Below are 12,691 nucleotides of genomic sequence, written 5' to 3' on the forward strand. Positions count from 1 at the left end.
AGACAAAAACGATATATAAGTCAACGCCTATAATGTGTGGGGTGTGTTACAATGTGAATGACCGGACTTTGAACGTTAACTGAGTTGTACTGAAGTGGCTGTGACAGCTGGACAGTGTAGCCGCTGTGAGTTAGACTCCTCCGCGCATGCGCCGTGCCCTCCGCCGAGGCATGATGTAGCTGTTTACGGTGAGAGAATTTAAGACACAATACAAACATAAATGTTAGTTTACTGTGTTAATTTTGTGTTTAATTCACAACACGACTGTCTAAATGGCTAACTGCTTTACTGACCTGAGCATTCACTGAAACAACCGTTAACCAGCTGTTTGTTAACCTGAGAGTGTAAAACGATACACAGCCACTGGAAATGTTTAACTCCCAGTGATATCTAAGGAGAAAAAACGATTACAGGTGGTTGTAAATAGACAAAAATATGATTTAATGCTACCCAAGTGGAGTAACGTTAAGGGCTTTCGGAGGAAGCTACAGTTGTAGCACTGCAGTTTCCAGCAGTTAGTAGGTGTCTTGAACGCAGCCGTTAGTAGTTGGATGAACATAGAAAGCCCAGAGGACATTTATCAGTTATTATAAACTAGTCCATACCCATTGGTAGCTTTGTCACCTTCTACCTTTGTCAGTCCTCAATGCCTATGTGCAGTTTCACATAGATTGAGCACGTCAGTGAGTAGAAAAACGTGGGACAGACGGAATGACTGACTGACAGAATGACAGACAGTTTCCATGATTATGTACAGCATACCATACCATGACTTAGTCATACCAAAAATTAGAAAAACAAACAAACATTGGTCCACAGGGGGATCCACAGCGATTGGTCGCATTTTAGCCATTTTTAAGCATTTTTCTGTTGTTATAGCGCCACCCAGTTGCCAATTAGAGTTAAATTTCTCCAGTCACCTTGAGGCGTCCTGTTCTACATATCTACCAAGTTTAGTAAAAATCCATATGGCGGTTAGGCCTAGATAAGAAATTAGCTCTCTAGCGCCCCCATTTTGTTTGATGGGGTCAATAATGGAGGGGTCCCCTCAGATTATGTGTGGTCATATGCCTACAAAGTTGCGTGGTGATGGGTGAAACCCTTGAGATGTTATACACCTTTATGTGATGAGCCACGCCCTCCGCAATATTCATTGCCTTATAGAAGCTCAGTTTTAGTAAGTTTTCCAACTTTTGCCAAGAGGGAACTTTAGATATTGGTCCCTAGATTATGTTCACCCAGTTTCATGCAGATCGCTCAAACTTCCTAGGAAGAGATCCATTTGAAGTGTTTTTCAAAAAATTCAAAATGGCGGAAAATCTATATAAGCGGAAGTTATGGGTTCTTGAGGCAAATGTGTTCCTCATGAGGAGAGGCATCTCTGTGCAAAGTTTCATGTCTCTACGACATACGGGGCATGAGATATGCCCATTCAAAGTTTGCAATTTCAATCGGTTGCTATAGCGCCCCCCTTTGGCCAACTGATGTAATATTGCTTCATTGCATCCTCCCATGACCCTCTACCACTGTGCCAAATTTCACATGGATTGACCAAGTCAGTGAGGAGAAAAACGTGGAACAGACAGAGTTATATAGTAAGAAGATTAAACTCAATTGATATTTGGCCTCTGTAGGCATCTGATAGTGCCATATCTTCTGACTGCACCTGATTAATAATAATAAAAAAGCTAAAGAGAAACTTGAGTACGGTAAAATTTAAAGTTCAAAGTGGTTTATTTGTCAAGTGAGCAACAGTTGCAAGAGCATGATCTGTCATTGAAAAGATTGGATCTAATACTCCCTCTAACATTGCAATTTAAATATTATAATAATAATAATAATATTAATCACACAAGCTGAAACAAAAGGGGAATCTAGATATAAGGATATAAAGTAGTGCAAAGTAAAATAAAGGATAAGATATTAAAAAAAGAAGTAAGTGATATAAAGGAAGGAGTGTGCAGCTGTAGTAAAATGCATACACATGCATAACTGTGAAATATCTACAAATGATACATGCAGTAATGCAAATAACCTGTCTGTTTATTATATCTTGCTTTTCTTTCTCACTGCTCACAATAACTGGGACAAATCGTAAGTCACATATCACCCCAATTCTCGCCTTCCTCCACTGGTTGCCTTTTAACTTCAGAATTCATTTTAAGATTCCTTTAATATCTTTTAAAGCTCAACATGGTTTAGCCCCCAGTTATTTAGCTGAGCTTCTCACTACCTGTGCGCCAAGTCCTGACCTGAGATCCTCCAGCCTGCCCTCACTAATCGTACCATGATAAAGGCTAGTAACTAAAGGGGACTGGGCTTTTGCCATCGAGGCCCCGAGGCTCTGGAATACTCTGCCTGGGGAGATTAGGCTGGCTAGCATGTTACCTGTTTTTAAATCATTGCTTAAAATATATTTTGAAAGCTTTCCCTTTTAATGCCTGATTTATACTTTTTTGATTTGTAGCTTTTGTGTTTTATTTCCTTTGCTTTGATGTCTTATTTCTATGCACTTTGTGAAGCAATATCAGTATATGCTAAACTGTGCAATCCCTGTACGGTCCCATCAGTCAATAATGTGAAATCGGCCATTACGTCTGTCTCTTTATTATATTTTGCTTCTTTTGTATTGCTCTCTGTTTTTCTGCTGTTTACTTGTGATATTGCTCTTTGTTTTGTACAGTTTACTTATTACACTGAGCTGTGTTTTTCTTTTTACTGATATGTACTGATATATTGCTTTGTGTTTTTTTCCCCTACTGATGCTTTCTGTTTGCACTATCCCTCTGCTGCTGTGTTGTTGCAAATTTCCCTGCTGTGGGACAAAGGATTATCTCATCTCATCTCATCTCATGTTAGCTTAGCTTAGCTTAGCAACAGTTTAAAGAAGGTGAAGTGACGTGTAATGTAAAGTGACAGTGATCAGAGTGATGAGGTGGCTATCCAATAATATGTCCTTTAGCTCTGACAATAATGTATCACCCACAATCATGCCAATAAAGGTTATTTGAATTGAAATGAAAATGCGAATCATCTTGAATTCAACATGGGCCTGCTCTCCATTTTAGTATGTTGTGTTTTTGGTACTTAACACTCACCTGACAGAGAGTTATTTGCTCCTGTCTGTTGCAGTTTGTATTATTAACATGTGTCCACAAACTTAAGGAGCTCCAAACATCTGAAATGTTTTAGCAGCAGAGGTAGACCATAATACCAACACATATTATAATGTTTCCTGGATCAAAGCCAGCAAAAGCAGTTAAAAATCTTTTTACCTGTCACAGAGAATATGGACTACCGGCCAGATGACAACACCAGGTACAAAGACGTCGACTACTGGGATGAAAGATACAAGACGGAGCAGTGTTACGACTGGCTGGGCGGCTTCTCCAAAATGGAGCACCTTCTGGAAAAACACATCCAGAAAGAAGACTCCATTCTGATACTGGGTTAGTAGTTTTATATTGTTCCGATGTCTACACAAAGTCGATGATTCAGCATCACCCTGAACATAATGTCACCATATAGGGAACCCCAGTTCGAGTCAAGCTGGGCACTCTTGTTGCAAGTGTTTCCCCCCTCCTCCTGTCATCTGTCTGTCTTCTGGTGTGAAAGGCACCATTGAACATGAGTATCACATGCCATCATCACGGTTTTCAGTGCTGTCATCAGCACCATCTATACTTGGGTTAAATCCCTCAAGGCAGCCATTTGTATGGAATTGTCCTTATAGTTGGAGTGATAGAAGTGTCCAAAGTGCTTCTACTGTGTGTAAATAAGAATCAATAGATTTGACACCTAGATGTGCTGACATCTGATGCAGTCTTTGTCTGAAAATGTTCAATACTGTTGCCAATACAGTACCGGAACTTTGGTGCCACTATCAAAACAATCCTTTGTTGGATACCTCGCCCATTACGTGAAACATGATTTTGTACAAAACACATTTAAACAAGAGAAGCTAAACTTTTTAAATGTTGTCTAACACCAGCAGCCACACAAGAACCTAAAAAGCTGAAAGTTTAGAAATGTTCTGTTGGGAAACCTTGGTTCCTGGCATTCATGTGGATGCCACTTGACACGCACCATCCACCCAACCACCATCACAGACCAAGCACACTCCTTCATGTCAACAGCACTCCCCGATGGCAGTGGACCCTCCCAGCAGGACAATACACCATGCCATGTTGCAAAAACTGCTCAGGAATGGCCTGAGGAATGTGACAAAGAGCTCAAGGTGTTGACCTGGCCTCCAAATTCCCTGATTTGGACGCCAAATCTGATCTACCTTGAGGCCTCTTTGGATTCGACTTGGCTCTAACCTATTGAGGCATGGACACAGGACCTATGGTGTGTCCTATGGTGTCTGGCACTAAGGCGTTGGTAGTGGATCCTTTGAGTCTTGTGGGTTGTGAGGTGGGGCACTGGAGTGTCCCACGGATGCTCAATCAGATTTGGGAATATGAAAGCCAGGTTGACGCCTTGAGCTCTTTGTCACGTTTGTCAGACCATTCCTGAGCAGTTTTTGCAGTATGGCAAGGCACATTGTCCAGCAGGGGGTCACTGCCATCGGGTAGTGCAGTTCACATGAGGGGCATTCTTGGTCTGTAATGGTGTTTGGGTGGGTGGAGCGCATCAAGTGGCATCCTCAAAAGTCCCAGGGACTGGTTGCACAAAACACCTTAGGTTTTCTCCTTAAGTATGACACTTAAGGCTTAATTTCTCCTTAGCTGAGGGAATAACACAGTTGCACAGAATACCTTAAAAGGTTTTCTTAGTTAAGGAAAAATGTGAGTACTTACTTACTGCTTTGAAAGAGATTTTACAGTGGTAAAAAGTTTCCGTGGAGATTGTTTGTTTGCTTGGACTCATGCTTCTGATGCCTGTTATCGTCTCATGAAGTTGGCTTATCGTTAGACAGTGAAAAAACAGCAGCAGAAAAGAAGACAAGAAAACCATATTGGTCTGAGGAGGAAAAGATTATACTTCTGGAGGAATACAATCATAGAAAGGACATAGTACAAAGTAAATTTGATCCCCAAATACCAGAAAACAGGAAATGATTGTAGGAAGAAAATTCAACGAAAATGAATTCCGTCAAATCTAAAGTGTTAAATCAGAAATGTGTCCACTGGGTTCTCCTGGTCGCAGAGCACTCTTCTCGGGATGTGTTCGTTTTTTTCATTTATCACCATAAACTCGGTCATGTTGCAGTTAAGATAGAATCCAAGGTACCTCAAGTTTTTATTTACCTTGCTTTGGCTGCAAAGGTCTTTTGTGTAACTGTCCAGGGATTCCTTAAGTATGAGACCAAGACAAGGAGAAAACCATAAATACTTAAGACAACGTTTTAAGGAAACCTTAAGGGAAGACTCAAGGGTGTTTTGTGCAACCAGTTTTACTTTTGAGGAAACCTTAACTAGGACTTTAAGCAAAATCTTAACTTAAGGTGTTTTGTGCAACCGGCCCCTGGACCCAACGTTTCCCAGCAGTACATTGCACTGTAACGAGTTGATCAATGTAATTCAGTTGTCAGTGGTTTTAATGTTGTGGCTGATCGGTGTATCTATAAAAGGAATACGACCGGGTATTAAAAGCTTTCAGTACCTGACAGTTGTTGTGTGTACTATGGACACATTTCAATTTGTACCAAAAAACAGTGAAGTTTAATACCTTTCCTTGCTCTTTATCTTTGAGACATATAAGACTAGATCCTGGTCACTTTACTAAGGTACAAGATGCCTTGGAAAAAAAATCGTCTTGGCTTTGCGTTGAGTGTTATTTCTGCTACAAAATGGTACAAAACATACTGTTCTCTCTCAGCAAAGGACTAAGAAGAGTTGAGTTTGCTATTGCTATTGTGATGGAAGCAACACTTTATTGCCTCAAGAAAGTTGAATCCCCTGGACTTTAAAACAGAACTTCCAATTTTGTCCACAAGATGTCACTGTTCCCTTAAAAATGTAGCCCCTTCGCTTGCACTCAGCAATACCTGCAGTACCTGATTTTAAATGGCCCTGCAGCTCTGTAAAACATGCAGCAAAAACATGGGAAGCATGAACACTGTGTTGTGGCTGCTGAACATATCGTGGACCTGTATGTGAACTGGAGCTGTGCAAAATATGAAGCAACTGACCTGAGAGCCAAAAGCTGTTGGAGCCATTGTCACTACTGGCACATATTCTACAGTGGTTCCCTTTTGGTTTGATTTTTATTTAATGCCAGAATAAGAATGTAGCTGTTGTTCATTTGTGTATTTTGCCCACTGATGCTGATAAACAATGCAACACTATGGACCTGTGTATTACAGTGGGTCTTGTGACCAAAACACAGGTGAGGCTGTCACTTCTGATAGCATGCATTAAGTTGCATCTTTGACAGATTGTGGAAAATTAAAAGGTCGTAGAGAAGTTGTTTTAACAATGTGGTTCCTTGTTTATCATTAGGATGAGTTACACACACACATGCATGTACGTTGACATACCAGCTTTTGTTGTGACTGTTATACCTCCACAGAAGCATAGAGGGCTACGGTGGTCTATGTCTTTCCGACGCGAGCCTTTTTTATGCATGCTCGGTGGAGTCTGTGTGTGTGTTTGTGTATGTCAGGGGATTTGTTAAATTTGTGTCAGAGTGTGTGTGTGTGTGTGTGTGTGTGTAAAGGGGAGGGGGACTGACGAGGTTGTCAGAAGTTGGGTATTCTTTGCTTGACAAAAACCTCCCAGTACTTTGCTGCTGTCTAATTCCTGCAAGACTACAGCATCAGTGCACAGACAACTTTATTATACCTGAAGATCTTTTTTAATTCGGGTGATGATAGTTTGGAGCCGTGCTCGTTAAAAAACTTGCACATTTCTAGGTGGGAACACAGACAGACAGACAGACAGACACAGATAGTATGCAGCAGCCTCACTTTTTCAGTGTGCGTCATAGGCACACCTACAGCAGAGGCGTGAGTGGGCTCAGGGACTCTGGAGTCTGATATATAAAATATCTTCTCTTGCCTCTCTCCTGCATTACACTGCAGCAGGCAACGCCAGGGCACACCACTTTCTGCACGCTGATTTAAACCCAAAGGAGAGCCATTATATCGCTTGAGAGCTCTCATCTTGGAGGGCATCGCTCTCTGTATCTCTCTTGTCTCTCGCTAAATCATGGAGTCACACGTTTCTGTCACCAGCACGTGTTGCCGTCTTCTTCAACAACTCACACGCACTGATAAGCAGCTATATAGGGAAGCCTACTGTAAAGATGTGTCAAAGCCTCACGTGTTGTGCAGACATGAAGGGCTCTTAAAAGCACTGAGATATCACCATGCTTGGACAAATGTGCCTGCCACGGCTGCACACACATCCCTGCTACCCTCACTTGTCAAGTCTGCAAATCCAGAGGGACTATTGTCTCGTATAAAATGACACAATAAATTACTGTCACTATAAGGGGGCTGAGGCATAATTTGGCAGAGAGAAGGGAGGACTTGAGGCGCCACAGTGCTGTTTGCGTGTGATGAGTGGATAAAGCAAAGAGAGATGGAAAGGAGGTAAATAACTAATCAGGTTTGGGCCACTTGGCTGTCTCAGATGGAGGTCATTTCTATTAAGATCATCTTTACGGCACAGAGAAAGATACAAGAGAGGGAGGGATGCATAGATGAGGAGAGCTAGAGCGCTTTGCTGCATGCTGATGCTAATGTCTTCCTCATGTATTTTCTCACCAAGCTTTCACTCTCTGTCCTCCGTTTGTCTGTACAGTTTCATACATGTGTTTTGCTGACGCTCTCTCTCAGCCTTCGTTCACCTGTTAACTCCCCACCCCACTTCTTTCAGCCTGCATCTCTAATATCTGGAGGGACTGGCTTCATCATCGCACCGTTTGTGCTCCCCTCCTTCTCAGTAACCCACTTCTGCCTTTCTGTATTCTGTCTTTGTCATGAACGCCTACTCAGCAGTATCAGTCCCCACATCTAGACTATACCCACACGTACAGCTTTGTCTCTGTATGTCAACAGATTTGCGACGATCTGAAATGAAGCTAGGTAACTAAGATCCAACCTAAGAGCCTGCTACTGTGCATACGTTGTGTGTTTGCTTCTGTTCCAGGCTTCATGAATATAATTAGATATTGCAAATGTATGATTGTCAAAAAAACAATTAAATTATATTTGGTCCTGGACATGCCTACATGCTTTGGTACTTTGTCAGAAAGAATTTTCCTTAGGTCGTCATGAAATGGACAGTACAGTAAAAAGTGAATTTCACTATCCACTACCTCACGGCAATGACATAATCTTTGATCTACTTCAGTTTCGTTGTATTGATTAGTTTCAATATGTTTAGTTTTGTGATGAATTTCTTCCACCCATATGATTTTATACCTTGTCATGGCAAGTTCTTTGAACATCCCCACATCCACCCTCTGTCTGTGGCTGTAGAGATGCCCAAAGAACATCACACATTTCTGACACCCATTCACCTCCTGTTGAGAGATCCCATCTGAAAATCCTGCTTGCCAGTCTTTGGGGCAGAGTTGTTGAACTCCACAGAGTGCTTTAGCTCTTTTACATCTGTTGTCAATTGCTCAAGTAGATCAAGCTTCTTGAGTTGGCGTTTTATGGATGTTATGGACTCACCGATGTCACATGATGAAGTTTCATCCATTTCGCTTGAGCTCGGCTTAACGTTGGCTCGGGTGTTTTTGGCCTCAGGTTTGTTAGGCATAACGCTTTAGTGGTACAAAGCATCAATTTAGGCTTCCAAGTCCTCTATCGTCTCATCAACAGGCGAATCCAGTTTGATTTCAATTCTGTCGATCACTGCTCAGACTAGATGTAACGGCATGATTGGGAGGTTTTGGCATGGAGTACAGCTCAGCACGTCTGTAATCTCTTACTGTAAAGACTGTGACACAACAAGCCAACGGTTGGCCGCCGGTCAATGTTGGACCATTGGTGAGCATCTGTCACCCTACTTCTTGTGGTGTGTCCTGCACCATTGGCCCTCGGTGGCTACTTTTTTTTTTTTTTTTGGCTGGTTCAGCATGATGAATCAGCGCTAGAGATGGCGGTGGAAAGATCCGCCACCTAATTTAAGCAAGGATTGTCAAACATTAATTTCTTCTTTGATCACTTAGCAACTTCATGATGGCATTAGGATTGTAATAGTTCTACTTTAAAAGATGGCATGGTGGCACAAGGACTAGCGCTGTTGCCTCACAGCAAGAGGGCACCTGGTTCGCACCCAGGGTGGGGGAGCTCCTCTGTGCCGACTTTGCATGTTCTCCCTGTGTCGGTGTGGGTTTTCTCCAGGTACTCCAGCTTCCTCCCACAGTCCAAAGACAGGCAGGTTAATTAGTGATTCTAAATTGTCCGTAGGTGTGAATGTGAGTGTGAATGGTTGTCTGTCTCTATGTGTCAGCCCTATGATAGTCTGGCTACCTGTCCAGGGTGTACCCTGCCTCTCACCCAATGTCAGCTGGGATAGGCTCCAGCACCCCTGCAACCCCTAACAGGATAAGTGGTTACGGAAAATGAAAAATGAATCAATAAATCCCATGAAACAACCAATGCCAACCAGGGATTGATCTGAATAAGTCTTGTTTGTGTATCCAAAGCCTGACATAGCATATACCATGCTGTCCATAAACACTTAATTGGGCCACATAGTTGCACAAGTTCAACCTATCTTTATCGTTCCTTACAGGGAAATTGGTTTGCATCCAGGACTCATACAAAACACCTCACACTGATGGACAACAAACAACAGGACATAGTTTAGAGGTGCAGTAGGAGTTTCAACAGCATTCAGGTCAAAGTGCAGGAAAACAGTCTAAATAAACTGTGCCAGTCTGTGGGCACTGGTTTATTTTGAGCCAATCTATCCCACATACATCACACTGCTGATAAATACTCAATGGTGCATCACAGATACAGAGTCTCCAATAGATAAACCATGAAGTGCTGTCTGAGTTACAGTTGATTAAAAACACAGAGCCCAGCTGTTTGGAAATAATTTACCATTCTTTTGTTTAACAGAAATGTAAGTTTGTGACCATGTTAACCTCAACCTTATCTACTTCCTGTCTTATACAGCAGTGGTTCTCAGCTGGGGGTCCTTCAGAAGTTCAGGGGGTAGTTTATTTTCTACTTTACCATAGAAGTGACCCCAACATGAGTAAGTGTCATAGGAGTGAATGTTGTGATCATAGGTTTCACGTCCTTCACGGTTATCTCCTCAACTGTAGTTGACAATTTCAGAATTCTGAACCACTGCTATACAGTAAAAGGCTGTCCACACCAAAAACGATAATGATAAGGATGTGATCCATACAGATGAACAATAGCAATTTGTTAACAGAAATATTAGAGATGGGCATTTTAAGTGATTTCCCTATTCGAGTACCTGCATTGTATAATTGTAGACTCGCATAGCTACAGAAAATAAAATCTAATGTTAGAGTAGGAAATGTGGCCAACAACAGAAAACAAATGCAGTATGGAAATCATTTATTGAATAACCAGGCTTCAATTGGCCCTGTGTCCAGGGTGTGTGTAATATAATATTTATCATGTATTTACATTAATATTTCCATTCATTACTATTGCAGTCATCATAATTTATTTACCTAAACTTTATGCTGTTACTTGTTTTGCCCACTTGCCCACCTCTGTACATACGATTTAATGCACATTTGTGTGTGTGTGCATGCTTGTGAGTTTGTGTGTGTGTCAGCATGAGTTTGCCTGTTTTATGTGTTCCATCATTTGTGGATATGTGTGTGTATGTATTGTATATGTGTACACATATATGTGTATATGATGGCCAGAGGGAGGCTTAGCCATGACTACATGACCCCCAGATATTTGTACCATGCCGTGTGTCGCTCTATGCTGTGTGTTATTTGACTTAAAAAAACTAAACAAAAACTTTCAACACTTAGCCATTAAACCCAACAAACTCACATCAACACCGAAATGGCTCGACTCTGTCCTGTTAGGTACTGTTAGCCATGTAGTGCTAACAGTTAGCCCTGTCACTGTGTGTGCGTGCAAGCGAGCTGTCTCTCAGTCTTACCCATTGTGGAGCTCACATTCCTGCAGCAGTGCTCTCATGATAAACAGAGAGAGAGAAACAGTGTGGCAAGGAGGCGCTGAGCAAAGCAACGCATCACGCAGCTCAACCATAAAATAAGATTTTACCCATTTTAATTAGAAAAAAAAGTAAATGTTGTGTTAACGTGGGACGTTGGGCAGAGATTTCTCTACACATTGAACCAATACTGATGTCTTAACAAGTACACAAGTAGTCATGCCAATCCCTAATTCTGTTAGGCTGTCAGTGTGTTTTTAATTAATTAAATTGCTCTAAAAGTGATCCCAACAATATAGTTTGCCACTGTCCTTGTCGTTATAGTTGCAGTGTGGACACTAAATTTAAAGTTATTATCATAGTTCATTGTTTTTGGTGTTGACGGCCGTTAAACCTGTTCTATCAGTACAGTTTTGATTTCTATATACCTGCCTTTACTCTTCAAAAGTAAAAAAAACACATGGTAACTGTGTTTTTTTTTATTAGATACAGTATTGATCCTCTAGTCCCTCGTGATTAACAAGGCGGTGAGATCGTTCATAATAGCATATCCTGTTTATAGGCTGCTCTGCCCACTCAGACACCCACTTCAACCACGCTGACATGAGGTCAGTGTTGTTTCTGCTTTAAAATGATGCAGAAAATTGCTTATTTAAAGTGCAGCAACATTTCTTGGAATCGTGATATGGAGAACCAGATGTAAAAATGCACTTGTATTGGCAAATTGAATAAACATAGAGGTGCAATGGCTTATCAGTCGGCCTACAGTTATGAAACTGGACTGTGTAGAATTAAAAAAGCCTCTGGCACATTCCCGTTTTTAAATGGAACGTAAACTCCAGCGTTGATAATAGCGGTACATTATTGTTAAAGCACTTTGTGTGTCTCATACAGCCTCATAATGTGACATAACAATGCTCATTACTGGCTGGGCTGACTGAGGGCCTGGGGTGGCGTGTGTCACAGCATTGCGTCAAGCAGTCCCTGACCCTCCGCCTGACCTGTGTGTCTGTTAGCAACATTACCGAGCATTAGCGATCAGCTCACACACGGTCTAGTTCCCTCCTGCCACACAGCTATGGCTCCCTCTTTTATGGCTCGCTGCAGGCTGCTGCCAGTGATGTAATGACCCCACATCTCCCAGTGGTCAGCGCTCGAGCCTTGTTCCCAAAGGCGAGGGGTGATGATGTAATGGCTCTGTTCTCCGGCAGCGAGTGGGGCAGTGATGTATGTGAGGTGGTATCCTGGGAGTATCTGCCTACCATGTCCTCTGCATGTTAACATCAGTGCACCTGGTGGAGAGGGCATGACGCAGAAACCTCCACAGTCAGACTAAGAACACCTACATTTCCTGGCCACTCAAACACGTGTGTAGGTGTTTTTTAGCATCGGTGCTGACATTTCAGCATCAGGTGGCACCTGAGGTTCTTATCATACAGCTGGTTATTCAGGGAAATAACCAGTGAAGCTTCCTCAGAACTAAACATGTTCAGACACACACACACACACACACACACACACACACACTCAATGTATCGCCTCATCCGTAGGTTTGTTAAAGGGACAGTTCATCCCCAAATCAAAAATGCATATTTTTCTCTTACCTG

General features: G+C 42.0%; 1 protein-coding gene across 2 annotated transcripts in view; it reads left to right on the forward strand.

The window, feature by feature from the left end:
- Positions 1 to 12,691, forward strand: part of ece2a (endothelin converting enzyme 2a) — a 131,730-nt gene that overhangs the window by 288 nt on the left and 118,751 nt on the right. The window contains exons 1-2 of one of the 2 annotated variants that reach the window (XM_050033679.1): positions 114 to 188; positions 3,285 to 3,449. In XM_050033679.1, coding sequence (XP_049889636.1) covers positions 3,290 to 3,449 — 160 coding nt within the window. In that variant the 5' untranslated portion in view covers positions 114 to 188; positions 3,285 to 3,289. Of the gene's footprint in view, positions 1 to 113; positions 189 to 3,284; positions 3,450 to 12,691 lie in introns of those variants that run through there. The other variant, XM_050033678.1, reaches the window with a different exon arrangement.

The sequence above is a fragment of the Epinephelus moara genome, chromosome 21 (genome assembly GCF_006386435.1).
Source record: "Epinephelus moara isolate mb chromosome 21, YSFRI_EMoa_1.0, whole genome shotgun sequence".
NCBI lineage: Eukaryota > Metazoa > Chordata > Actinopteri > Perciformes > Serranidae > Epinephelus > Epinephelus moara.